This window comes from Torulaspora delbrueckii, chromosome 1 (assembly GCF_000243375.1).
Source record: "Torulaspora delbrueckii CBS 1146 chromosome 1, complete genome".
In the NCBI taxonomy this organism is placed as follows: Eukaryota; Fungi; Ascomycota; class Saccharomycetes; order Saccharomycetales; family Saccharomycetaceae; genus Torulaspora; species Torulaspora delbrueckii.
The window spans coordinates 965011-991363 of record NC_016501.1 but is presented as its reverse complement, the minus strand read 5'-3'; the positions used below and the strand labels follow the sequence as shown (position 1 = coordinate 991363).

Genomic DNA, 26353 nt, shown 5'->3' with positions numbered 1-26353 from the left:
GCTTCTTGCTTTTAAGCTAGATTTTCAATCCGACATTTCAACGTCTTCTTCATCGTCTTCTTCATCGTCTTTGATTTCATCGAGCTCGTCTTGTTTTTTCAAGGAAGCCTCTTTCTCTCTATCTTCCTCTTCCATACTTTCTCTTAGAATTCTGGCCCTATCTTTTTTCACTTCACGCTGGACGGTAACATAGCATCCTAATGGGGTCTTTTCCCATGGAGTATCGTTCAAGAATCTGTTAACTTCTGTTCTATTACTGGGGCTGAAATCAACATCGGATCTAGCCTTTTGGATGAAGGAGCTATTTTGATCCAGCTTTTCAATCATGTTCGATAGCTGCTTGTTATATTTGATGTTCTTGGAGTTCTTGACAAAACGACGGAGAGAAATTATAGCTGGAGTGACCAACTCTGGGAATGCGACGTTCTTACAATATAGCACAAAGTATTCGCCTACGAGATCCACGAATTGTTCCGATAGACCTTCATGGTACACTCTGGTACCGAGATAAGCCTTGGTACATTTAATGTTATGATCGAAGTCGAATGCCTCGAGGTTTTCCTTCTTCTTTGGAACTTTAGTGAACGCAGAGGAAATCAAGATCTCAGAAAGCAGTGGGAATATAGGAATAAAAACACCTGTATTCTGAGACAACCTGATGAGCGATCTGATCAAATAAAATCTGAGAGGGAAAAATTGTGCTGTTGGGATCAGTCTGATGACACCTAGGGTCACTTGAACCAATGGGTAGATTAGTTGTCTCAATTGAGATTGGTTACCGTTTTCTTTAACTGGATTACAAGAGAAGGAAAGTACACGAGACCAGAAATCCAGCGAATGGCAAAATTGCCAGTTGTAGACAATCTTGTAAGCATCTGCCGGGTTGGTCCTTGCGGTCTTCTTCGTAGTAGCATTCATCGTATTTCTCAAGTGAATGGCAAGCTGTCTAATGTATTCAAACCCAATTTGGTAGCCTAGAGTTTCATCAATGCTGAATAGCTCGGCAGCTGAGTTCTTTTGAAAATTTATCAATGGCATTGTACGCATGTTAGTTTGACGACAGCTTTTTATGAAAGTTGAGTAAGTGGTCTTTAGTACCGACTCCAACATAGATTTCTTGAACTCCTTTGATGCGTTGTGCAAGAAGGCAAATGCAGCAATCTGTGACTCCAATTCTCTTGTTGTGGACCATATTTCCACGATGCTCTTAACGATCTCTCTCAAGATCTTTCTATGAGATAAAAAGTATGGTAGAAGCTGATCCACAGAGTGTAGGACAAGTGCAGCTGTTTCTGTGTTCGTTACATCATTCAAGACAATAAGCAGAGCACTTGCATGAGACTTCATAATCGAAGACATTTTTGACACGTTCGAACCACTTGGCAAAGTCCTTGAGCCCTTCACTACCTTATATGGAATAACCTTCTGCACAACTGCAGGTAAATCTTTTAAGGTAACAAACAGTAGCTCGTGAATAGCTTTTTCGTCCGTAGCAGTATACTTGTAGTCTTCCACATTTTCCTCGTTATTCAAGTTAACGGCCACTTTGAATGCAGTTACAACATTCCTAATTAGCTTCAGGTTTGGAGACTCACGAAGTTGTTTCTTCCATTTTTTCACAAGACTCATGGTCAACTCGACCTTTTCAAAAGTAGGAGGTTCTTCTTCCACAATTTTTGCCGCTTCTTCTTCCTCCTCTTGTTCTTCTTCTTCTTCTTCATCGTCTTCAATCCCATCCAATGGATTACTACCGCCGAACTCTAACAGTTCCTTGTCATTGTTTTGCAAGTACTTGTAAAATTCGGGATCCTTCTCAGACAACTCGGCCATATTTTGAGCCATATCTTCCTCTTCAGAAGAAGAATCCTGATCCTCGGTATGTTCCTTCTTATTCTTACTAGATTTCTTCTTGTTCTTGGGCACTTCGAAGCCGTTTTCAAAGAACTTTTCCATAGACATATCCTTGAACACCTCTTCCTTTGCAGATTTCTTCAATTTCTGATCCTCTTTTGTAAGCGCAGCATTCCTCTTCTCCAGTTCAGATTTATTCCCACGGCGACCCTGAGTTCTCTTAACATGGCTCTTCTGCTCTTTACGATGGTCAAGTGTACGCTTCAAGTGTTTCGATTGAAACTTTTTCGTAGACTTTGCGACTTTACCCATGACTGCACTTCCTGGTTAACTTGATGCTCGTCTCAACTAAATCAAACAGAGCCAAACACACGGATTATTATTCGAAGTGTACACCAATCTATGCTCATCTCATCTCATCTCATCGCATTTTTCATTTTTTTCAGTCTAAACCTCGAAGAAAATTTTAACGCTGACCCGTTAGCTGTGATGATAATACGATCCATTATCGCATAGAATTGAACAAGCTCATCATTGACCAAAATGGACGATTTCCAAGCCATTCTTTCGTATCATTCAAAGTGCTATGCTGGTTTTGAATGCCAGGAAACGAAATTTGAGGTTAGTCGCGACATGCTTTAGACGATTTATCAACTGCAATTCCTGTGGTGTCCAATTACAGAGTAAGGATTCCTCCAGTGTAGGGTTTTATCTCAAGCCAAAAACTCCAGAAGCAAAGAACTTGAATAGTTTGGAGGATGTGCGGTATTTGCTCTTTAGTCAAGAGCTTCAATCTGTCAAGGAAGGTGTTCCCGTGGGGTCGTTAGAAGATTTGAAAAAAGCCAAGTCTAAACCATTGATCTGTAAAAGGTGCAGTGATTCTCTATATCTGAACAAATATACCAAGGAAGATTTTCCACGATTCTCCTTTGATCAGGTTTTAAATTATGTGCCAAAAAATGGTAACATTATCCATGTAGTGCCACTTCCAGAGTTTCCATTCCATGTATCCAAGAAAGCATTGCAGGGCGATGAATTAACGAGCACATTGGTTTTGACTAAAGGTGATCAATTGGCTAAGGACAAGGCTACATTGCAAAGGAAGGTCAGTGTGTTTTTTAAAGATTTCATGAAATATCATCTTGGGCTAACGTCAAACAAAATTATTGCGACTTCTGCATTGAAGAAATGGAATATCCGTACAGTGTTTTCAAATATGAAAGCCTCAAACTATCTTTTGGGAGATGCCAATGTTGGCAAATCGACTTTGATAAATGGATTATTGAGGGAGTTTATGGGCTACAAGGTTGAAGTCGACAGATCGGGGAATGTCACGATGCAGCAGCCTTTGCAGGATAAACGATACGATACACAGAGTTTCCTCAAAGCTCAAAATGCTGGTGTGTCGCATATCCCTAACATGACAAGAAATCTTCAGGCCTATAAGGTATCGGACAAGGTTATCTGTGATCTGCCTGGTTTCACAACAAACCTTCAGGAGAATGACTTGGATGATATAATACGCCATGAATGGTTAGAGAAAATACGGAAAACGCATCAGTTCAAGAGTGAGAAACTGAAGAAGAAAACTTATATATCTCTAAAGGGTACTGATAATGGTGGGTGTCTTACCGTTGGTGGAATATTCTTTTTAGTACCACCCCCAGGTTCAATAAATCAAGTGGTGAAATACATACCTGGACCCGAATATCAATTTAGCAATGTTACGAAAGCCCTTGAAGTGTTTAAATCCTGCAATGAGTCTGCGGATCATTCTTTAGCCAAGTTCTGTGGAATTAAGCCTGAAGTTTCAAAACTTGACGCCTATGATAGACATGTTATCCCACCATTCCAAGGTAGCATCGAAATTGTCTTCAAAGACATTGGATATATACTGCTTCGGTCCACGGGTAAATATAATTTTACTAGTCCATATGAAATATGGGCACCAAAGGGCATTCAAGTCTGTATTCGAGAGCCCTTGCATTTGTTGATCGAAAGTGGGTTCATGAAAAACGTGGAATCTAGCGGTACAGAATCCGCATGTCCACGTAAAAGGCCACTAGTAAGTTCCACGTACATCATGCCTGTCGAAGAGACGAAACCACTGGACAGAATGAAGGAAATGTATTTGCAGCGGACTCAGAATGATCTCTCCTCAAGGAGATTCGCCAACGCTGATCCTTGGGAAGTGGTTAAGAATTTACGCGACGAACCGCCAAATCTGTACTGGCATTACCAATGGTAAACTAGCATATAACCTGTAAATATTCGCATTTCTATTGCACTTGTATTATAATGACTATACCGCGAAGAACTCACTGATTGAAATTCTCTGAAGGCCAACTCGCTCAGCCGTTCAAGAGGAACGGTGCAGAACGAAGGTGAGATGAGCAATGTTGATGATACGTTAATCAAATGCCAGAACTGCAAATTGCCACTAAAGATAGATAGCTCCCTTTTGGACCTCAGTTTGGCCCAAAAAGATCTTCTGGTGAGTTCGACTAATGATTACGCTGCTGGAAAGTACAAAATACCTCAAGACAGGCTCCAAAGATTGAACAAAATAGTTTATCCGAAGGATTTGAAGATACCCAAATCAGAATTGGACTCCTATGTGTTTCTACAGGACGATTCGAAGCGCAATGGCGCATTAAATGATAGCTCAGTTGAGACTTCAACACAAACTCTTATAACCCGAAGAGATGATGATTCTGGTGATGAACAATTAGACGATGACGTTCACGGGTACTCTTCAACTAACACTCGAACACTTTCCACTCAGGTTAGCGCGCTTGCTAATGTTTTTAATATACTGTCCTCGAAGAGCAATATAGATTATCCTGTTTGCCAGGATTGCTGCAATATTCTGATACAAAGGTTGCAAAGCGAGCATGATGATGCAATACGGGAAAGGGATACTTATACCCAGTTTCTTTCAAGAATTGAGCAACAGAGGAAAGTGCCGCAAAGCGGTCCAACTCAAGTCACCAATGATGAGGGCAGCAAGCTTAAAGCTGAGAGAGAGACACTATTTCAGAATTTGTTGAAATTGGAAAAGCAAGATGAGGACCTCGATGAGCAGATCGCTGAACTAGAGAAACAACTGGAGGCCAAGAGGCAACTCGAGAAAGAAGAGCTCGAAAAGGAAAATATGCGTGAATTGGAACGAATCGAATTCTCTAAAGAAGTCCATTCACTGAAGAAACAGTACGAGTTGGCGCTCAATAATCTGGACAAACTGAGAAAAGTCAATATATACAACGAGACTTTCAAGATTTCCCATGAAGGGCCATTTGGTATAATTAATGGTCTGAGAATTGGTGGTTTCGATGGTGTTAAAGTATCTTGGCAAGAGATAAACGCAGGCCTGGGTCAGATAGTGTTTTTATTTGCGACTATCACGACGGCCCTGAAGATTAGAATGGACGGTTATAAACTTCAACCGATGGGTTCTTACTCTAAAATATCTAAATTCAGTGATGAAACACAAGAGTGGGAGACCTATGAAGCCTATAGCTCGGAGGGATTTAAGTTGGGAAAGTTGTTTCGTAAGGAAACTAGTCTAGATAAAGCCATGGAGTCCCTGCTTGACGTTATACAAATAATGGCAACTTGGTTAGCACGCACATCATCTGAGACCCGCGAAGAGGGCTCAAACAATGCTAATTCTGCACAGAGTGGAGGTGATGACGGTTTTGATATTGAGTTGCCCTACATTATGCATAAGGATCAGATAAACGGAGTATCAATCAAGTTATTTGGGGGTAAGCCAACGATAGAATGGACTACTGCGATGAAATGCTTACTAACAAATGCAAAATGGTTGTTGGCTTTTTCATCAAGCCGACTTGCCCAGACATCGTCCAAGTGAGCTCAGTCAAGCCGTATTATTGAAATGGTGTGGTATATAACGTAAGTTGGCCTCCCAGACTTCCATTGAGATGATCAATCGGTGTGTTGTTACCCAAAAATGACTTTCCATTACGAAACGAGCGCATATTATGATAGCTTTACTGGTTAATTTTACATCAGGCGAATTTCCATGGTCACCTTGCAAGGAGGCGTTACTACGACCTTTCGCCAAGTATACTGGTAAGCGCAACGCTTATGATGGTTGATGGTGGCCCTTCATAACTTTCACGTGTGCTAAGTGTGTATCTTGATTTTTCAGAATAAGCATCCTTAATAAGCCTTTCAGCGCCCAGCGCATCGTTAAAACTGTAAAAGGTCTATTGCTCTGCCGACCTTGTCCATCAATCTATCTCAAATCGACAATCAGCTAGAGAGAAGGTTGAAACAAGACCTAGAGACTTATGACTGTTAAAAAAGAAGGGGTTCTAAATGTCGAAGAGCTGACTAGCAAGTTGAATGAACTATCGTTTGGTTTGAATCAGCAATATCTCGATGTAGGTGAAGTGGTCAGAAAGGCATCGAAGGCAGTACCGCATTCGGCGACAGAAGCTCAAATTGTGGAATACGTGGCACAAACTTTGGCCTCATTGACAAGTATCCATCCGGACTATTCGGTGTTAGCTGCTAGATTGGAAATTGCTGAGCTTCACCATAAATTAAGGGGAATCAGTTTCACACACAACTTAGAAATATTGAGAGAAGGATCTCGTAGAAATTTTACTGACCAAAAGGATGACCTTCGTGATAGAAAGCGTTCCAAGACAACAAGAGTTCCGAATAAGAGTATAATTTCGCCAGAATTTTATGAGATGGCTTTGAAACATGAGGAACGTCTCAATAGCAGTATTGTAGTTGAGAGAGACTTTCACTTCACTTACTTTGGATGGAAGACCTTGTGTCAGTCCTACCTTATAAAGAAAGACTCCGAAGATGTGCATGAAACACCTCAATTTCTATTCATGAGAGTCGCTCTAGCGATTCATGGACCATATTCGGATATTGATTCAGTAGTAGAGACTTATGAACTAATGTCAAAGCGCTATTTCATTCATGCCTCACCGACTTTATTCAATGCAGGTACAGTGAACCAGTACTTGTCGTCATGTTTTCTTGTGGGAATGATAGAGGACTCTATAGATGGTATTTTCAAGACACTTCACAAGACAGCCATGATTTCCAAAGCTTCAGGTGGTATTGGCCTTCATGTTTCCAACATTAGATCAAATGGGGCGCTTATATCAGGTAGCAATGGTGTGTCGAGCGGCTTGGTTCCAATGCTTCGCGTTTTCAATAACACTGCAAGATATGTAGATCAGGGTGGCAACAAGAGGCCCGGAGCTTATTGCATATATCTCGAGCCATGGCATGCGGACATCCTTGATTTTCTACAGCTTCGAAAGAACCACGGTAAAGAAGAAATGAGAGCCAGAGATCTGTTTTTTGCGCTGTGGATACCTGACCTGTTCATGAGGCGGGTCGAGTCCAATGGCGATTGGTGTTTGTTTAGTCCAGATGAGGCCCCTGGACTATGCGATGTGTACGGCAAAGAATTTGATGACTTATATGAGCATTATGAAACGAATGGTTTACCAATGAAGCGGATCAAGGCTCAAAAACTATGGTCTGAGATTTTACAAAGTCAAATTGAGACAGGAGGTCCTTTCATGTTGTACAAAGACTCTTGCAATGAGAAATCAAACCAGAAGAATTTGGGGACCATCAGATCGTCAAACCTTTGTTGTGAGATTATTGAGTACAGTTCTAAGGACGAAACAGCTGTCTGTAACCTTGCTTCTGTTGCTTTACCTTCTTTTGTTAAGCATGTTGAGGGCAAAGGAAGTATTTTCGATTTCAAGAAGCTTCATTCTGTTGTTAAGCTAATAACCCGTAATTTGGATCGTTTAATTGATATTTGTGATTATCCGGTTGAAGACGCAAGATACAGCAATGAGAAGAATCGTCCACAGGCAATAGGTGTTCAGGGATTGGCTGACGTTTTTTTCATACTGAAAATATCATTTGAATCTGAAGAGGCAAGTACACTGAATAGACAAGTTTTCGAAACCATATATCATGGGGCTGTTGAAGCTTCAGTCGAGCTTGCTGAGAAATTAGGATCCTACAGAAGTTTTGAAGGTTCGCCAGCAAGTAAAGGCTTGCTACAGTTCGATTTTTGGGAAAAGTCTGGAGAACATTACGAATACCTGTATAATGATTGGGATCAATTGAAGCAGAAGATCAGCAAAGGGACAGGTCTCCGAAACTCGCTTCTGGTAGCACCAATGCCAACGGCATCCACTTCTCAAATATTGGGAAACACTGAATCGTTCGAGCCAATGACTTCTAACGTATACACGAGAAGAGTATTAAGTGGGGAATATATCAATGTAAACCGTTACATGGTGGAACATTTTTGTCAGCTGGGGATTTGGAATGAAAAACTGAAGAATAAAATTATTATGGATAATGGGTCTGTGCAGAACATCAAAGGACTGCCTGATTCGATCAAAAAGCTGTATAAGACAGTTTGGGAAATTCCACAGAGAAAACTAATCGATATGGCTCGAGCCAGATCTCCCTTCATCGATCAATCACAAAGTTTGAACCTCTATTTGAAAGCACCTACGATGGGGAAATTGACTGGTATGCATTTTCATGCATGGAGACAAGGTTTGAAAACAGGGATGTATTACTTGAGAACCCAAGCAGCGTCTGCGGCAATTCAATTTACCATCAACCAGGAAAACACGCTGATGGGTGAAATCGAAATTGATGAGAAAAAGCTTGAGTCTGGAATGAGTCCGATCCTGGGCAAGTACTCTGAAAATACCAATTCAAAGCTATATATTGATTTTTTCGATAAAGATGGGACTTCGATCGAAACAATAGAGGAAGAGTGTAAGGTTTCGACAGACGATGATGTGTATGGGATTCACGATACTACGCCCGTAAGTTGTAATATTATGGATAGGGAGCTTTGCGAAAGCTGTTCGGGATGATTTAAATATCATGTAAATATTAAGACGCAGTACGTCTGCAGTATGAGGTAAAACTTCATGAATAAAATAAAAAACTTATTATCTATCCTCCATGTAACTATACAATACGAAGGGACACTCTATCACTAAGTTTCAACTTGATAAGGAATAGTTAACTGTATTCTAAAAAAAACTGGGAGACCAAAAATAATCATGGTTTTTATTGAGTAACCCCCATTTCCCAAGCCAATTTTATAGCGGAAAACATTCTATTGTACAATTGTATAATATCTCAATCATTGATAAATCAAAAATAGAAGAATAGCTGTGGGAACAATGCAATTAAAAGGACAAAAACGTTGGGCATGCATCATTCAGGTAAAAAAACAATAGTTTGAAAAAAAATTTGGAAAGAATTAATCCCAAAAAATGGATCACCACCAGGATGAGTTACCACCGGAGGATTCACCCCAAGAGCTACCACCTCTGGAAGAGCCCCAGCTGCTACCACCGCTGCCTCTGGAGGCACCGAAGGAACCATTACCGTTACCTTGCTTACGGTAATCTCTGGAGCTATTTGCACGGCTGTTGAAGAAACTACCGCCTCTGCCACCTCTAATACCGGAGGATTCTCTGGAAATGTCGTTTAAGAAGGAAGGAACCTCTTGGTTTGCCTCGGTCAAAATTTCGACCAAACCTTTGACGATGTTCTTGTTACCTCTGTTAAAGAAAGCAGTGGAGACACCGGTGTTACCGGCACGACCAGTTCTACCGATTCTGTGAACGTAATCATCGACATCACTTGGCAAATCGTAGTTGATAACGTGAGTGACGTTTGGAATATCCAGACCTCTAGCTGCAACTGCAGTAGCGACCAATAAGTTAGCTTTACCGGATCTGAAAGCCGCTAGCGCACGTTCACGCTCGCCTTGGGTACGATCACCGTGAATAGCGGTAGCAGCGAAATTTTGCATAATTAAGAAATCTGTCAATTGGTCTGCCATTCTCTTAGTTTCGACAAAGATCAAAGTCAACCCATCGGTAGCTGAGGAAATTAGATCCAACAATGCAGATTTCTTGTCCTCGTCTTCGACGTATAGAACATGCTGAGTAATGTTCTCCGATGTAGAACCAACTCTACCGACGGATAAGAAAATGTAGTCACTTAGGAAATCACGAGCCAAATGCTGGATATCGACTGGGAAAGTAGCCGAAAACATCAGTGTCTGTCTGTCCTCGACACCTGGCATATCACAACCTTCCACAATATGTCTGATCTGAGGTTCGAAACCCATATCCAACATTCTATCAGCTTCATCCAAAACCAAATACTTAACCTTGGCCAAAGAGATCTTACCACGCTCCAACAGATCGTTCAAACGACCTGGAGTAGCAACCAGCAGATCACAACCACGGTCCAACTCTCTCATTTGAGAACCAACGTCGGCACCACCGTACACAACGGTAGCTCTAACCCACGATCTGTAAGTAAACTTCTTGGCCTCGTCGAAGATCTGTGTAGCCAACTCTCTAGTTGGAGCCAACACAACAGCTGTTGGGAAGGCCTTTCTCATGTAACCACCACGAGCATTCTCTGGAATCTCAGAAGGACCAGTGCTGAAAGATTCAGACAACACAGGAAACAAGAACCCACCGGTCTTACCGGAACCAGTCTGCGCACAGGCCATCAAATCTCTACCGTTAGCCACAATAGGCACGGAATACTTTTGAACTGGAGTAGGCTTAGTGAATCTAGCCAACTTGATGTTTTCCAACAATAGTTCATCCAAAGGAGGACTTGTAAACTCAGTAATAGGTTCTGGAACGTTCTCACCAGATGCATCGACTGGAATATCATCATAGTGGTCAAAGTTAATCCCGGAAGACTGGAAATTTGGATCTTCTGCAACACCAAACAACTGCTGTTCCATCTTTTCATTTCTCGCAGCTGGAACGTGCTTACCGTCCGTCCATCTACCAGTACCAGCTGGTCTGAACCCGCTGCCACCGCCGTTTCTAGCGAATCCACCGCGTCCTCCACGGTTGGAATCTCCACGACGACCGCTAAACCCAAAGAAACTACCACCAGAAGAACCATCAGAACCACTAGATCCACCGAATCCACCACTGTTGGCACGACGCGCTCCACCGTTTCTCAAATGTGGAGGAACGTAACCGCCTTTCTCCTTGATACTCATGTTCTCTACTTTCTTACTTAAATCTGCCATCCTGTCGCTGATTAAATCGTAATATACCTCTTTTCGACACCTATTATTCTTGTCTTCCTTGTCATGGCTCTTCTTATATTGGATTATTCAAGCTTTTCTTTCTTTGAAAAGTTTTCACCGCCAAGACACCGCGCTATAAAATGGCCGTGAGACGTGAAAACTCGTAATTCTTTGAATAAACAGACGACTAGAGTTTATAAAGCAAATCTGGCAAGCTTGATGAATAGCCTGAAAATTTGGGGAATTTTTGCAATTTTTACTAGCCTTTTATCGCCTTTGTGTGTTGAGTATTGACTTGCTATAGTTCATGTGCGCTTTAAAATATCAAATCTCACTGACATTATTTTTTCACTTATAGACCAATAATTAAAGAAAAGTAGCTGAAATTGAAGATAGTTTAGTCCTATAGATCGAGTCTGTATGTCGCATCTGGGTCAATTGCTAAGACGGTCCAGGCTGGCACAGGTGGCGAAGAGTCGGGAGCCTTTGGTGGGCGGGAAGCCACGGTATTTCCCCTCGCACCAGGTCGTGGAGACTAAGCCGGCTACTTTCGAGAGACAGGAATGGGGGCTTAAGGCAGCGATTCCAAAAGGTGTGAAATCGAGATATTTGGAGTTTAATGAGCTAGATACTTTGGAGAGAATCGCAACTTTTGAAGCTGGGGGTGGTTCGCAGTGGAATCGCATTAGGTTCCAGGAGTTGGGGGTTGCTCCATCGTATAACCCTGGTAGAGCCAACCCATTGTTTGAAGGTGAATCATCGAGTCAGGATCGTTTGGCACCTTTATCATCTTTGCTGGCGGTCGATGCTGGAAAGGCTAATAGCGCATCGCACAGATTGGTTCAGATGAAGGCCTTACGTGGTGAATTTAGACAATGGTTGCTTGAAAAGGATCCAGAAGCTTTGAAGAACAAGTCATTCACGGCTAGAGATATGAAGGAGAGTGCAGTGCAGTTTTTAAGTGAGCGTTCTGCGAAGCAAAGTGGTCGTTTGGCCTCCAGCAAGGTTATCGGGACTGGGGGGCTCACGTACAATTTGCGTGGTAAGTTGAAGAATTCACCTAATGGAGTGGTCCAAAAGAGTATTGTTCCAGGTAGATTCTTGAATTTTGATGGTAACGATAGGCTGGCTGCAGTTGGTGGGTTTGTTGCCAATGCAACTTCTTCATCGCCCATGACATCCCAGGTCGCATATAACATGGGTGATTTTATCAGAGAACTCACATTCCCCTTTGAAGTGCAACAAGTTTCTGTTGATGACGCCGGGAAGGTTATGGTCAGGGCTCAAGTCGTCAGTGGTATGAGCCAGCGTGCAAAGCGCTCCATTCAGGGCAAAAGGTATCAACAGAGACCTATTCAAAGATCAAAAAGCAACAACGCTGTCGGTGCCATGGATCCAAAGATGAAAGCCGACGAGTTGCTGAATATCCTGCACGATTTCCACTAGTTTTCCTGTATATAAAATAAATACGTATTATTCTCACATTAACACACCTTTGGTAGAAGGCACATCATTAGTACCATTAGGTGCTAATGATTCACGAATAGCCACTGCCAAGGCTTTAAAGGCACTCTCGCTACGGTGGTGATCATTAAAACCTCTCAGACAGTCAACGTGGATAGTCAAACGAGCAGCCTCGGCAAAACTTTCCAAGAAATGTGGAATCATCTCAGTCGAGAGATCGCCGATCTTCTCCCTCTTCAAACCAAGATCAATTACAGCGTAAGGTCTGTTTGATAAATCCACAACGGCTCTGGATAGAGCTTCGTCCAAAGGTGCAAACCCAGTACCGAACCTTTTCACACCCCGAACTTGACCCAAAGCTTCCTTGAATGCCTGGCCCAATGCAATACCACAATCCTCAGTGGTATGGTGGTCGTCAATGTGCAAATCACCGATACACTCGACGATCAAAGACCATCCGGAGTGCTTGGCCAGCGCATGAATCATGTGGTCCAGGAATCCTACACCAGTTTGAATATCTATCACTTGGGACTTGGTGGTCTGGGCTGCCACATCGCTACCATTTTCCTGCTGTTTCTTACATAAAATTGAGTCCTTTATTTCAATATGACCACCATTCAGCGAAATTGCAATTTGAATCTTGGTTTCGTTTGTTATACGGCTCACAAATGCTTTGCGTTCACTCATCTTATCGTTACAACCAGTAGTTGGTTGGTATAACTGATATTAATCTATCTTTCATCATTTAGTATTAGATAATTTTTCACTATGGATATATATCGTTTCTAGAAACTGAAAAATCTCGATTCGATGAGCTATGAGTCAAAAGCTTGAAGATCCAGCTCTATCAGTTTTAGTCGGCCGTTGATATGCTAAGTAGTAGTACTCTGATGATCGCCGTGTTTAAACGTGGTTTGGCCATTCGTCAGGCGGTGAAAGGTGGATTGGGGAGCCGTAACACTAAACTGGATAAGAATCTACCGCAGATCCGTCGCAAGAAGGCATGGGAGAAGGCTGGAGAGGATAAAGATTCATGGTTTAGAAAGAAATATGCCCATGTCCATGCTAGGGAGAAAAATTCTGGTGATTTGTTTGGGAAGAAGAAAGCTCATACTGATAAACTGGCACAAATTGACCAACAGACGAAGAATGAGAGGCAAGAGCATGAAAGGAAGTTTGAGAAACGAAGTGCTACACAGGGTCTAAGAGTAAACCCTTTGATGGAGTATGTTTATGGTACAAATGGTGTTCTGGCGGCTTTACAAGGTGGTAAGAGAGAATATTTTACTAGACTTCTGCATCATGGGCCTTTACCAACGACAATTGCCCAGCTCGCAGAGAAGAACGATATCAAAGTGATGGAAACGGACAAACATAGGCTGAACTTGCTTACGAATTATGCGGTTCATAACAGTGTTGTACTTGAGACTAAACCTCTGCAGCCAACTGAGATCTCCCATTTACAACTATGCGATCCAGAAGCGGGCAAATTCCAGTACAGTGAGATGATTTTTGATAATGAATATAGCACACATGACTTTAGGTACCTCGTCAACGAGAAGAAGAAGTTTCCTCTCGGGATATACCTTGATGAAGTGGTCGACCCGCATAATATCGGAGCGATAATAAGAAGTGCTTATTTTCTGGGAGCCGATTTTATCGTGATGTCGAGGAGAAACTGTGCCCCATTGTCACCAGCAGTTTCGAAAACCAGCAGTGGTGCAGTGGAGTTGATGCCGATCTACCATGTGGATAAACCTCTTAACTTCTTCAGTAAGTCACAAGAGGAAGGTGGTTGGACATTCGTGACCAGTTGTCTGACGAATTCCGATTCCAAAATGAAAAAATACAGTACGGGCAAGATCCTCGAGATGGGTGCTCTAAATGGCCTATGTCAAGAGCTCCCCGTCATGTTAGTTGTCGGTAACGAAGGCAGCGGTGTACGAACAAACATAAAGATGAGAAGTGATTTCTTTGTGGAGATACCTTTTGGTCGGCAAATACCTAATAAAGAGACCCCAGTCGATTCCTTGAACGTCAGTGTAGCTACTGCTTTATTGCTAAGTAATTTGCTCGGTGTTTAATAAGTTTCTGTAAATATTACATTATGTTGACTAAACTTTAAATAGAGTAAAATTGTTAACAAGATTACAACATTCTATGAATCGTTGGGTCGTTTTCCACCTGGGACAAGTCCTTGAGCTGCTCCCACCATTGATACAGGTAGCTCTCACAGATAAGCTTAAACCATGGGGTGAATTTTAGCGATGGGTCTTCAAACATAGATTTTAGTTCTTCAGCAGTAACCCATTTGAAGTCTCTAACTTCGTTGACGTTTGGATCAACTGTACTTTTCTGATCCTGACCCAGTCTGTAAAACAGAATATAGTCTATTTCATGTTCACCCCAAGGTTCGTTACTTGGAGCCATGTAGTGAATTCTATTGAGGAAATGGAATTGACCTCTGGTTTTGGTCTCCTCCTGTGGAATCCCCAACTCGTGTTCAAGTTTCCTCACTGCAGCAGTGACAGCACCTTGTACTTTTTCCTGAAGACTACCTCCAAGCCCAAGCTCATCATCCACACATAGCGGGTGCGAGCAACAGGTGTTAGTCCACAGATCTGGGAACGTGATTTTCTCAGAAGCACGCTGTTGCAATAACAGCTTGCCCTCGTTATCGAAGAAGAACACTGAGAAAGCACGGTGCAGTAGACCTTTTTCAATGTTACTCATCAAATGACATAGCTTCTTGGTACCGGCACCAATAGCTTCGTCCTCCCAGTCCAACACAATACAATTCTCATTCATCAATCTAATCTGTTCATCGTCATGGCCTGAAAACACCTTATCCTTGGCATCATCTGCTGATGACTCACTTGAGTGGGTATTAGGCCTCTTTTGCAATGGAATAACCTCAGGAAACTTTTCCAAAATATCCTCGGCTGCAAGTTGCTTCACCAGTTGTGCATATTGTGAGCTCATAGCGTCTAAATGATGTGATATTGATGGTTTTAGGCCAATTCTTGGTAAGCTGAAAAATTCAATATGGGTTTCCTTGACTGTTCGCTGTTGGAAAAAATGGTGGAAGAAATTTGAAAAAAAATGACCACGTTAAGCTTAGAGATCAACTATCTTTGAAGGCTAAGTAGTCAAGTCAACGCACCCATTGAGTGTTCAGTGACGGTTTGAGATTAGTTTGAATAGTTTTGAAGATTATATTAAAAAATCAAGATGTCTAGTCAACCACAGCATAAGTATAAGAGGCCAGACGTCGGGGTCAGAGACAAGAAGTTGGAGACTTTGAACGCTCAATTGAAGAAGATCGACAATGAGGTTGCTATCTTGAGGAAGCAGATTGATCAAAATCAAGTTGGGGACTCGACTCAGCAGGAGAGAAAGAAATTGCAAGAGCAAACGAGGGAGATTATCAAGACTCAAGCCGATTTGAAGTCTCGCAGAAATGCCATTCATGACAATATCAAGCAATTAGATGGTCACATCAAGCGTAAGACAGCCGAAATCAACGACAAGTTGGGAAGAAAGGCTAAATACTCCACTCCTGGTGAAGTGAAGCAGAGAATCTCTGAGATCGAGGATCAGATCTCTTCCGGTGAATTGTCCTTGATCCAAGAGAAACTGCTAGTTAAGGAAATGCAGTCTTTGAACAAGTTGAACAAGGATTTGGTTGCCATCGAGCCCATCAAGAAGTCTGTTGATCAGGATAAGATCAAAATCGCTGAGTTGAAGGAAGAATTGAACCAACTGAACCCTAAAGAAGTCTCTGCCAAGTTTGAACAAACTCAAGAGAAATTAAACAGTTTGCAATCCAAGACCCAAGGTGTTTACGATAAGCGTCAAGTGCTATTTAACAAGCGTTCTGCGTTGTACAAGAAGCGTGACGAGATCTATGCCGAAATCAGGAAGATCAGAGCTGACTTCGACAACGAGTTCAAGTCTTTCAAGCAAAAATTGGAGAAGGAACGTTTGAAGCGTGAGGAGGACCAAAAATTGTCCAAGCTTTTGGAGGAGAAGGATGTTGCTGTTGGTGATGTTCAAGAGAGATTGAACCATGCCAAACTCCCAGCTTTTACTTACGAAATTGAAGCCATCGAGAACGCTTTGACTGTACTCGACCCAACTTACGAAAAGCCAAAGAAGAACATCTTTGGTGATGAGGTCAAGACCAACGGTCCTCAACCCGCCAAGAAAGTCGAGGACAACGGGTTGGTCATGGTCACCAAAAAGACTGACGATGTTTTCTCCAACACTGCTCCTTCCAAGTCTAAGAAGCATAAGAAGAAGAGCCAAAGTAACGGTCAAAAGGCATCTATTACCGAGTCTGCTGATGGTAAATTTTCATTAGAGCCAACTTTGATCGCTACCTTAGCCGAATTGGACGTCACTGTTCCAATCTCCAAGGAGGAAATCGCCACTGCTGTGGAACAATTGAAGAAGAAGCACGAGGATTTCTTATCCAAGCAAGATGAGCAAACCGACCAAAATATCGCTGCTGTTGAAAAGGAATTGAAGGACTTGGAGCTTGATTTTGCTAAGAGAGAAGAGCAAATCAAAAAGGAACTTGAAGCCAAGAGATCCCAGGAGACTGAAGAAACTACCGAGGCCTAGGTTTAATGCATTCACTCTTGTGAAAGAGATTCTTATCGCCAAAATTATAATTAACATATGTATTTGAAACGAAAATACTTCGATAAAATAACGAGTCTTACATGATGAATTGTAAATTGACATCAATTGGATGAGATGATGACAATTGTGGTTTCTGTGAGTATTTGGATATTAACTCTTGTCTCATATTTTGCAAGAGAGACAGATACGACTGCTGCGGTTGTAAAGTCAAAACTTTGACAAACGCATAAGACATGGCACCAGTAGCTTGACCATTTTCAGTAGCATCCGCAGAAGTTTGGTTGTCTTTGGAACCGGAGAACATAATGACATCTGCTGGGGAGAACTTAATCTGCTTCACCCGCTCCCGATCGACGTTCCCGGTCACATTGTTCTTCACAGAGCTGGCAATGTTTCCCAATGAGCTCAAGAGACTTGAACGATTCCCAACCGCATAAGCCATAGCGGCTTGCAAACCATCCTGGCCAACGTCCTTCCAAACATTGGGCTCCTTAATGATACCCTTGGTCGAATAAGTGTATGGCAAGTCTAGCACAGTACCCGAGTGACATGAATCGAATAACGCGGTCAACCTTGCACCTGGTGGTAGCGATTTAACCATGATATCGTGCATAATATCATCAACAAGGTCTCCCTGTGTCTCAAAATCCAATGGGTAAATAACATCATCCATGCCATCATCTTCATCTCCATCCAAGTCCTTCGTCTGTCCACCATGACCAGAGTAGTGAAAGAATAGAGAATCATTGGGCCTTGCATCCCGGACCAACCATTGCATAGCTCTGATGATATTCGCCTTCAATGGCAAACGTACCATGTCCTGCTGATCATCAGTAAGCATTACAATATCGTCAGCGTTGTAGCCATGCCTACTTGTCAGGAAGTTAAACATGTTGTGCGCATCATTGATACATCCACGAAGCTGGTTTTTAGTCCCGATATAGTTAATCCCAATGAGTAAGGCCTTACGTCTACCAGTACACTGCGAATACTGGAAGGCATTCTCAACTCCCTGGATCGACTGCATCTGTTGCGGTGGTTGAGACATATTAACTGAAGGATGAGAATACTGTTGAGGCCCATCCACATACCCAGAGTCATTTCCGCGTGGAGGAGGCATACTAGGACGTTGGTATTCATTGTAAGATCCTGGTGGAGGAGCAGCAGGTCTCGAATACTGTTCCTGTTGTTCATAGAATCCTGGTGGTGGTGCAGCAGGTCTGGAGTAACCACCATTATTCCCACCATTGTTCCCACCATTGTTCCCACCATTGTTCCCACCATTGTTCCCACCACTGCTATTGTACGTATTATGAGCTCTTCCAGGGAACATCGTTATTCTCTATCAATCTTGTGTCCTGAGTCCACCCAAGTGGCTTAAAATATTGATGGTATGCAAGCTTAAAATCTTGAAGTTGTGGAACTAATGCACAGAACTTTCCAACGACTATCAGCAACTCTCCAGAAGCCTGCAATTGAGCTTCTACGAGTCCTCAACACGTGAAATGGTCTTTTCGTGGTGACTTGGATCTTGTTTACCTTCTTTCCCATAGTGGATAAAATAATAAAACAGGGCTCCAACAAGGATCAACAAGCACCTTTAGAGGTTCAGGTCGATATAACCGAGGGTTTGGCTCAGTTTTACGAGGTATCAGACGTCCTAGTGTGTGGGGCTGTTGCAAGAATGGCTGAAGAGGACCCATTGAGCAAGTTCTACAAGCAGTTTCAGGTGTTTGTACAGAACAACCCGAATGTGATATCTGCTGCTAGAGCGGCTTCGCAGATCCCAGAGTCTGCGAAAGCTGTTATCGTACTGTCACCTTACTCGTTGCAACATGCATTTCCCAGAGATTGGGTGAGTAAATCCTATCGGAAGACTATTGTCGAAAGGCCAGAGAGGTTGCTAGCTGGATCTATGGGTATATCAGCTGCAGTGACCATGTATCCCGCATTATTCACTTTAAAATCTTCTAATCAGCGTAAGGGATCGTTAGTATCACCTCATGTTTTGAAAGTTCATGGAAGAGATTGGCCTCCAACGTTGCTAAGACTTTGTAAGCATGCGGATGAGAAATTGGCTAAAGGTGAGATAGAAGTGCCCGATTCGTGGAACTCAGGGGATATCTACTTGAGTTCAAAGACCATTGAGGCTCTACAAGGGTCTATTGGAGCCTTAGAGACTGGTGTGGACTCTATTTTTGAAGGTCCTTCGCCTGAACATGTGAGTAATCGTGCTTTTGTCGTGATACGACCACCTGGTCACCATTGTAGGGCTGGCACGCCTTCAGGCTTCTGTTTACTGAACAACGCTCATGTTTCAATCGAGTACGCCCACGATACCTACGGTATAACCCATGCCGTGGTGCTGGATTTCGACTTGCATCATGGCGATGGTACTCAGGATATATGTTGGAAAAGAGCAGGATTTAGACCCGATGAACAGGATGAAAATACTGGTGGCTACGATGAGTTTGGTAAGAAATTCGCCGAATTTCCACGAGTTGGCTACTTTTCAATGCATGATATCAATTCATTCCCGACAGAATCGGGATACGCTACCAAAGACAATATCAAAAGTGCATCGACGTGTATAATGAACGGACATGATTTGAATATTTGGAATGTACATTTATCTGCCTGGGAAACAGAAGAAGATTTCAACAAGCTGTACCAATCTAAATACAGAACGTTATTTGCTAAGGCAGATGAATTCTTCAAGAATGCCAAGATAGAGATGAGTGCCAAGGGTAAGAAGTTTAAGGGACTTGTTGTAATAAGTGCAGGATTCGATGCTTCCGAGTTCGAGCAAGTGAGTATGCAAAGACATGGAGTCAATGTGCCCACTAATTTCTACACGATGTTCACCAAGGATGCATTGAAGCTAGCTCAAATGCACTCAGAGGGTAAAGTGCTTTCAGTGCTAGAAGGTGGCTACTCTGATAAAGCCATAACCTCTGGGGTATTTGCGCACTTGATCGGACTACAGAATCAAAACTGGATAAAAGAATGGGGGTCTGAGCAAGTGGTCAAAGAGATAGTACGCGGTTGTAAGCCTAATTGGAAACCTTACAAGTCCAAAAAGACTCGAGATGTGATAAGGATCTGGGCAGAAGAAGTGATCAAGCTCGGAAGAGCAATGATCCCAGAATTCGAACAAGTACTGTTTGCAGAAACAAAAGCAGACTCTGTGCCAGAAACACAAAAGGAGAGTTTACGTAGTACAACAATCGCACAAAGACTGACCAGATCCCAGGGACAACAACTACCGTCAGAACCTAAGGAAGTCACACCTCCGCGTCGTATAATAAACAGTAAAGCATCGGAATCGGCCCCAGCAGTACCGTTTGCCCAACAAGAGATTGCAACTGATGACGAAAACGACGACGAGGACTATGTCTACGACGAAGAACTTAACAGAACATTCAACCGTACCGTCGAAGATATTACCATCGACGATATCTCTCGCCATCTGGAAACTCTCGAAATAATTGAAACTCCATCTACCACGGAGCCCAAGAAACCAGTACAGCACAAGGTAGAAACCAAAGCCACGTTGGGCAAGTACAAGATCCCAACAAGTACCACAACGCAACATTTGAGATCCCATCGCTACTCCGGCGCCCCCGACTACGACGACAGTGACGTCTCCATGGTCTCCCATATCTCAACGGCCAAGAAGCACACCACCAGGAGCGGTCGCAAGTGGTGATCTATCTTTGTAAATATCTGTACTCCTAATAACCATCCAATTGCGCGCTCTGCTGACAGTTTCCGCTTTCGTCAAGTTTTTCCCCTCGAGCGATCCTATAAAAGGCGACCGTAGATCCAATCCTTCCTAGATTCACCATCCAGTTCAACTTTGATAAGACTACTCAAGCAGTATCTTAAGAATAAAAATGTTGTACGAAATTGCAGTTTACTCCAGTGAAGGTTGTGGTGGCAAGTGTGGTGGTTCTGGCTGCACCTGCACTTCTAGCACCGGTGCTTGCTCCAACTGCCCTGGTTGCAAGAAATAAATGCAACCTAAGCTATCATTGATGGGTTTATTTATTAAGTGACAGGAGTCCTTTGTGCGTCGCTTTTTTTTTTACGTTAAACTTTTATAAGCTTAATAGAGACATAACCGAGTTAATTGAACACTATCGAGACCTGAGATAAGCTATTCGAGAATGCTGGAGGTTGTTGATATAGTTGGTCAAGAATTGTTCATTATGGTGAAAAATCACGTGACTTTAAAAGTAATATAAGCTTGAACTAATGACTTCTTTAAAAACTGAAGAACGCTTTATAAAGCTTTATAAAGCTTAATATCAGTCTTCTAGAGGTCTTTTGGAGCTGTAGACAGTTTACTAGAGTTTACTAGAGTTGGTGAACTGTGAAATGTTGCGTAGTGGGGGACAAAAAGGTCTCTTTAGGTCGCACGGTTGTTGTAGACTGATTTCGACGACGAAAGCTAATCCCATAACTGATTCAAAGCCTAAGAGGAGAAGAGCTACTGTTTTCAAGGATAGTTTAAATAAAGGTCCCAGTTTTGAAGAGTTTTTATCTGGACGGGCAGCAGATTATGCCTTGGATCCACTAGAGAGGGCAAGACAAAACGCCGAAGAGGCCAAGAGATTGCCCAAATGGCTTAAAGTTCCAATTCCCAAGGGCTCAAACTATCATAAGTTGAAGAAAGATGTGGCAGATCTTAAGTTAAGTACTGTGTGTGAAGAAGCAAGATGTCCGAATATTGGAGAATGTTGGGGTGGTGATGACAAGTCTAAGGCTACTGCGACGATCATGTTACTGGGAGATACTTGTACTCGTGGATGTCGTTTCTGTTCGGTGAAGACCAACAGAACTCCATCCAAGCCGGATCCAAAGGAACCAGAAAATACAGCAGAAGCTGTTTCTCGTTGGGGATTGGGATATGTTGTCTTGACTACAGTGGACAGGGATGATCTTGTTGACGGTGGTTCCAATCATTTGGCTGAGACTGTGAGGAAAATCAAACAAAAGGCACCAAAGATCTTGGTGGAAACTCTTTCGGGAGATTTCAGAGGAGATCTCGGAATGGTCGATATTATGGCCAGAAGTGGGCTTGACGTTTACGCTCATAATATGGAGACTGTAGAGGCACTTACCCCTCATGTCAGAGACAGAAGAGCTACTTATAGACAATCCTTGAGTGTTTTAAAGAGAGCGAAGGAGACTGTACCAACGTTAATTACCAAGACATCGATAATGCTTGGTCTCGGAGAGTCTGAAGAACAAATCGTACAAACTCTCAAGGATTTACGTGAAATTGGGTGTGATGTGATAACATTCGGTCAATATATGAGACCTACTAAGAGACATATGAAGGTTGTCGAGTACGTGACACCGGAGAAATTCGATTATTGGAAACAAAAAGCTCTAGAACTAGGTTTCCTCTACTGTGCATCAGGGCCGCTGGTCAGATCTTCATACAAAGCAGGTGAAGCTTTCATAGAGAACGTTTTGAGGAACAGGGAAAGAAAATAGGCATTTCGAAGGAGCGTTGAGCTTCATCAGTAGAAAATCTACTGATTTATTTATTATACACATGTTTCATATAATTAAGTCTTTTGGATGATTACAAATGGTTTTACCCTATCACTGGGCTTCATATACGTTACACATGGGGTATATGAATATCTATTCTCTCCCTGTCAGTTTTTTAACCGGAGGTTCATTCTTGAAGATACAGTTGAAATCAACAATTAAAGGCTGTAGAATTGTCACCGGGATATTCAAAGTTGGAGAAAAAACAATGCACAAGTTCCTTAAATTCATCTTATTGCAAGCGTTGTTCTCTTGTATCCTTACCAGCAGCTCAAATAAAGCATACATTAGTGATAAGTTTGCCTCTTTGATGGCACCACTGCGTATCAGTTCCCTGGAATCAATAGCTATTTTCTCAGGGTTAGCATTGTTTCTGTCCACAATATCTTTGAATGACGTATAGTTTTCTTCCCCGAATATCAGATGTGGGAGCCTCCGCAAATAGAGTTTCAATAAACCACTGACAGTGTTGACATCAATGTAAGCACCGCTTGATGAGTCGCTCGCATCTTTGACGTTCTTGTTGTAGTTGCATAAATCAATATCGTATTCTCTATCAAATTGATCTTGTAATGCCTTGATCAGTGCACTAGAGCCACTGAGCCTGAATATACCCTCCTCCTGAATACCATAATTCTTGTAAAGAAATTCCAAACATCGGTATACAACGCTGGGAATTTCATATTTTCCTTGGTAAACGTGAGAGCTGAGCTGTAAACAGTCTTCCAAAGAAGATCCGAAGACAACGTTCGTGCTTGATGTATTACTGCTTAGATTCATTGTCTCTAAAGATCTCCCAATCGAGATGTCAGAAAATTTGGGTTCCGACTCAGTTGACTCAACAGTTTCACTGTCGTCATTTACCAAATTTAAAGCGTTCGCGGTTAACTTTTTGAAAGGGAAGAAGCTCCTCATTTTCATTCTTCTGTTTTCTCTATCATAGTCTGCACTTTCATCTATCTCCTGTTGAGAAGCTGCAGAGTTTCCACTTATATTGGACTGGTTTGCCTCGTTCGTTAGATCTGTCACATAGATATGGTCAACTCCATTTGAGCTCTCGGCCTTAGGAAAGGACCGTCCACTGTCTCCGCCAGTACTAATGCTACCTGTGCTAGAAGATGGTGGGATCAGAGGGTTCATAATATACTCACTGATCGCGGAAACCCACAATTCTCGTTCCTTAGACGTTTCTGCACACAGAAAATATCTCGAGGTGCTTGAAAGACCTTTTTGTTTATGCTCATTGATTACAAAACCATTTCTGGTTCCATATTTGTCTTCGGGAAGATTGGGGAGTAGCTCAATCGAAGACTGTCTTAATCTGATTCGCTCTGCCGACTGTCCCTTATCATATAGCTGTAAAACTTCACCACCAAGTACCCCGTAGCGCGCTCTCCAGTTGGGCCCATTACTCAAGGCCTTTGCCCTTCTCATTAAAAGTGACCCTTCTCTAACTGTATCACCTAACATCAGTGGGTTCATTACTGTGTCTGTACTCATAAATTGTGCGATTCGAAGATCAACACCTAGAGGAAAATCTGAAATGTTAAAGAGTGTGTGAAAATAAGTGCTTACCATCTCACGTCTGTTATCAACTTTGGTAGGAACAAGGCTGTCAAATGCACTTCTATCTGGAAGAGCTGGAATGACAAAAGACGAGAGCTTAGGTCTCAGGAAGCCATCAAGTTCGTAGAGCTGATGAATGGACTTCGAAAACTTGAAGATCTCCTTATCAGAATTCTGATCGATAACGCTGAATAGCAACTGCTGCTGCCTGGTTGCAGATTCTGCCTCGAGATACAGAGTGCTCAAAATTTCAATTCTGACACTTGCAAATTCATCAGGTTGCACAAAAAGCGGTATATCAGACCTGAGTGACTGCGCGGGTGATTTGGTAGAGCTCACACTTCTTTTATGTCGTCTATTAATATCTGAGATCGTTCCAACCTGTAAATTAGAAGTGATTGTCGTTCCTGCCGACTTCACCAAAAGGCTCTCAGATGATGCTATCCTGTGACCCGCTGTATCCATTGAATGATCTGATGTGTCATTCTTGATTAGCGGAGAGCGTAGTGAACCGTTCGCTACATTAGTATCAGTTTCAGTCGCATTATCTCTCCTATTCAGAATCACAGGCGATCCAAGCTTCAGAGATGTTGGAGAATCTTTACCTCCCGGTAACGAACTGAATGAAGGTGGAGGAGGAGGCTTTATTGTCTTTGAGATGTTCTTCGTTGGGGACCCATCATCCTCGCCAAAGGTGTCATTTAGAAACTCTGCAAAGCTGTTTAGATTACGCTTGGAGCCAGGTGAAAATTCAGTTTGCTTGTCGTCGAGTTTCAACGCGGCAGTTCTTGATGCCGGACTTTCCTTAGACTGTTCCTGCCGTAGGACTAAGGACGATGAAGGGCTGTTGGAGCGTTCAAATTGCTCAGAGAGCTTGATGCTCAAGCCGGAATCCGCCCTCAAGGGAGAATGCACCTGATTATTAATGATTGCTGCAACTCGATTGACACTTTGAGGTGAACGTATGCGAGTTTGAACTGCGGTCCGGCGAGGGCTATGTGGTGAGGTAATTGAAATTCTTGATGTCGTGTACTGAACGGAGGTTGCAGGACTAGCATCTAACTGAGGTGTAGCGAGACTCCCGTTTGACATCGAATTATCTGGTGAAGTTACTAATTCAATTCTCGAACCTTTCTCGCTTGCCTCCGAGCTCTCTGCCTCCGCAGGGTCACCATCACTTGGCATACTTGAGGTTACATCAATATGGGGCACGCTTGAGGAAGATGATTCGACAGATTCGTTATGTTCAGGGATCGGAATCCTTAGGTTTTTGGCATTTCTCTTTCTATCTGCTGACCTTGGTGGTAAAACGACCTCTGCAGGAACGGTCGATTCCGGATTCTGTGCCTTTTTCACAAGGAGAACTTCTTCTGAAGTTGTCTTAGAGCCTCTTATACCTTCTAAAACCTTAATCAAGCTCTCTATTTCAGTAGCTTGCTCTTGAATCTGTAGCTTTAGCTTAACGTTCTCTTTAAAAAGATCGTCATAAGACGGTCTGTTGTCCTCACTTACTGTTCTTCTCTCAATATGCTCTATGGCCTTATCTCTCTGGTTCGTATGATCATTATACTCGGCCAGTAAGTCCAAAGTAGTATGTGAGTTAGTTTGATCTGCCATGGTAAGTTCTACAACGAAAGCTAATTATCAGCAGCTGATCAATGGGCTCAAAGGTACAAGCAGCGAGCTAGCAGTAGATTGGCTCACCCACTCACAGACTTGACCTCTTTGAATGCTTTCACACTTCCTTCGACGTCTATAGGAGGTTTGGCTGGTAGTTTTCGCTTTGTTTAAAATGGCATCTTTCTTCAAGTGTTTGGCGTTCGGCAAGAGGAATGGGGCGCTACAGTTACCAGCGTCAATGCAAATGCAGAGTGATATCTCGGACACGCTAGGAATGAAATGGGGAGGCTGAACCACGCTTGGCGTTGGGGATTACATTTCGAATCTTATGGGCGTGTGGATGGTGGTCTTTGATTCACTCACGATGTGGTGGAAGATATCTGGTTATTGCCTTGCATTGCAAAGTTGATTGGTAGACAAGTGAGACTCTCTCCTATATCTGAACCTTTGACAGCACAATCGAAGGTGATTTTGTAGTAAATTGCATTATCTGGTCTGTTCTAAAATCTCCACCACGAG

The 26353-nt window shown here is 42.6% G+C and overlaps 14 protein-coding genes across 14 annotated transcripts; 8 read left to right on the top strand and 6 right to left on the bottom strand.

Annotated features, from left to right (window-relative positions):
* Positions 1-24: 24 nt before the first annotated feature.
* NOC2 (mRNA-binding ribosome synthesis protein NOC2) lies at positions 25-2163 on the bottom strand (the record flags this gene model as incomplete). Its single annotated transcript, XM_003679058.1, has 1 exon — positions 25-2163. The coding sequence occupies one exon, from the start codon at positions 2161-2163 to the stop codon at positions 25-27; it is 2139 nt and encodes a 712-aa protein (XP_003679106.1).
* A 274-nt stretch (positions 2164-2437) lies between these two features.
* On the top strand, positions 2438-4099 carry GEP3 (Gep3p; the record flags this gene model as incomplete). Its single annotated transcript, XM_003679057.1, has 1 exon — positions 2438-4099. One exon carries the CDS (start codon positions 2438-2440, stop codon positions 4097-4099), a length of 1662 nt encoding a protein of 553 aa, XP_003679105.1.
* Positions 4100-4240: 141 nt separating this feature from the next.
* On the top strand, positions 4241-5725 carry VPS30 (beclin 1; the record flags this gene model as incomplete). The annotated part of the gene is made up of 1 exon (XM_003679056.1): positions 4241-5725. The coding sequence occupies one exon, from the start codon at positions 4241-4243 to the stop codon at positions 5723-5725; it is 1485 nt and encodes a 494-aa protein (XP_003679104.1).
* Positions 5726-6167: 442 nt separating this feature from the next.
* On the top strand, positions 6168-8765 carry TDEL0A05600 (uncharacterized protein; the record flags this gene model as incomplete). Its single annotated transcript, XM_003679055.1, has 1 exon — positions 6168-8765. The coding sequence occupies one exon, from the start codon at positions 6168-6170 to the stop codon at positions 8763-8765; it is 2598 nt and encodes an 865-aa protein (XP_003679103.1).
* A 413-nt stretch (positions 8766-9178) lies between these two features.
* On the bottom strand, positions 9179-10972 carry DED1 (DEAD-box ATP-dependent RNA helicase DED1; the record flags this gene model as incomplete). The annotated part of the gene is made up of 1 exon (XM_003679054.1): positions 9179-10972. The coding sequence occupies one exon, from the start codon at positions 10970-10972 to the stop codon at positions 9179-9181; it is 1794 nt and encodes a 597-aa protein (XP_003679102.1).
* Positions 10973-11392: 420 nt separating this feature from the next.
* On the top strand, positions 11393-12418 carry MRP51 (mitochondrial 37S ribosomal protein bS1m; the record flags this gene model as incomplete). Its single annotated transcript, XM_003679053.1, has 1 exon — positions 11393-12418. One exon carries the CDS (start codon positions 11393-11395, stop codon positions 12416-12418), a length of 1026 nt encoding a protein of 341 aa, XP_003679101.1.
* Positions 12419-12451: 33 nt separating this feature from the next.
* Positions 12452-13123, bottom strand: HIS3 (imidazoleglycerol-phosphate dehydratase HIS3; the record flags this gene model as incomplete). Its single annotated transcript, XM_003679052.1, has 1 exon — positions 12452-13123. One exon carries the CDS (start codon positions 13121-13123, stop codon positions 12452-12454), a length of 672 nt encoding a protein of 223 aa, XP_003679100.1.
* Positions 13124-13305: 182 nt separating this feature from the next.
* On the top strand, positions 13306-14520 carry MRM1 (Mrm1p; the record flags this gene model as incomplete). The annotated part of the gene is made up of 1 exon (XM_003679051.1): positions 13306-14520. The coding sequence occupies one exon, from the start codon at positions 13306-13308 to the stop codon at positions 14518-14520; it is 1215 nt and encodes a 404-aa protein (XP_003679099.1).
* A 64-nt stretch (positions 14521-14584) lies between these two features.
* On the bottom strand, positions 14585-15418 carry IDI1 (isopentenyl-diphosphate delta-isomerase IDI1; the record flags this gene model as incomplete). Its single annotated transcript, XM_003679050.1, has 1 exon — positions 14585-15418. The coding sequence occupies one exon, from the start codon at positions 15416-15418 to the stop codon at positions 14585-14587; it is 834 nt and encodes a 277-aa protein (XP_003679098.1).
* Positions 15419-15667: 249 nt separating this feature from the next.
* BFR1 (Bfr1p) lies at positions 15668-17062 on the top strand (the record flags this gene model as incomplete). The annotated part of the gene is made up of 1 exon (XM_003679049.1): positions 15668-17062. One exon carries the CDS (start codon positions 15668-15670, stop codon positions 17060-17062), a length of 1395 nt encoding a protein of 464 aa, XP_003679097.1.
* A 97-nt stretch (positions 17063-17159) lies between these two features.
* MCA1 (Ca(2+)-dependent cysteine protease MCA1) lies at positions 17160-18416 on the bottom strand (the record flags this gene model as incomplete). The annotated part of the gene is made up of 1 exon (XM_003679048.1): positions 17160-18416. The coding sequence occupies one exon, from the start codon at positions 18414-18416 to the stop codon at positions 17160-17162; it is 1257 nt and encodes a 418-aa protein (XP_003679096.1).
* Positions 18417-18767: 351 nt separating this feature from the next.
* HOS3 (histone deacetylase) lies at positions 18768-20792 on the top strand (the record flags this gene model as incomplete). The annotated part of the gene is made up of 1 exon (XM_003679047.1): positions 18768-20792. The coding sequence occupies one exon, from the start codon at positions 18768-18770 to the stop codon at positions 20790-20792; it is 2025 nt and encodes a 674-aa protein (XP_003679095.1).
* Positions 20793-21463: 671 nt separating this feature from the next.
* LIP5 (lipoate synthase) lies at positions 21464-22588 on the top strand (the record flags this gene model as incomplete). The annotated part of the gene is made up of 1 exon (XM_003679046.1): positions 21464-22588. The coding sequence occupies one exon, from the start codon at positions 21464-21466 to the stop codon at positions 22586-22588; it is 1125 nt and encodes a 374-aa protein (XP_003679094.1).
* Positions 22589-22741: 153 nt separating this feature from the next.
* Positions 22742-25831, bottom strand: BEM3 (GTPase-activating protein BEM3; the record flags this gene model as incomplete). Its single annotated transcript, XM_003679045.1, has 1 exon — positions 22742-25831. The coding sequence occupies one exon, from the start codon at positions 25829-25831 to the stop codon at positions 22742-22744; it is 3090 nt and encodes a 1029-aa protein (XP_003679093.1).
* Between the last annotated feature and the right edge of the window lie 522 nt (positions 25832-26353).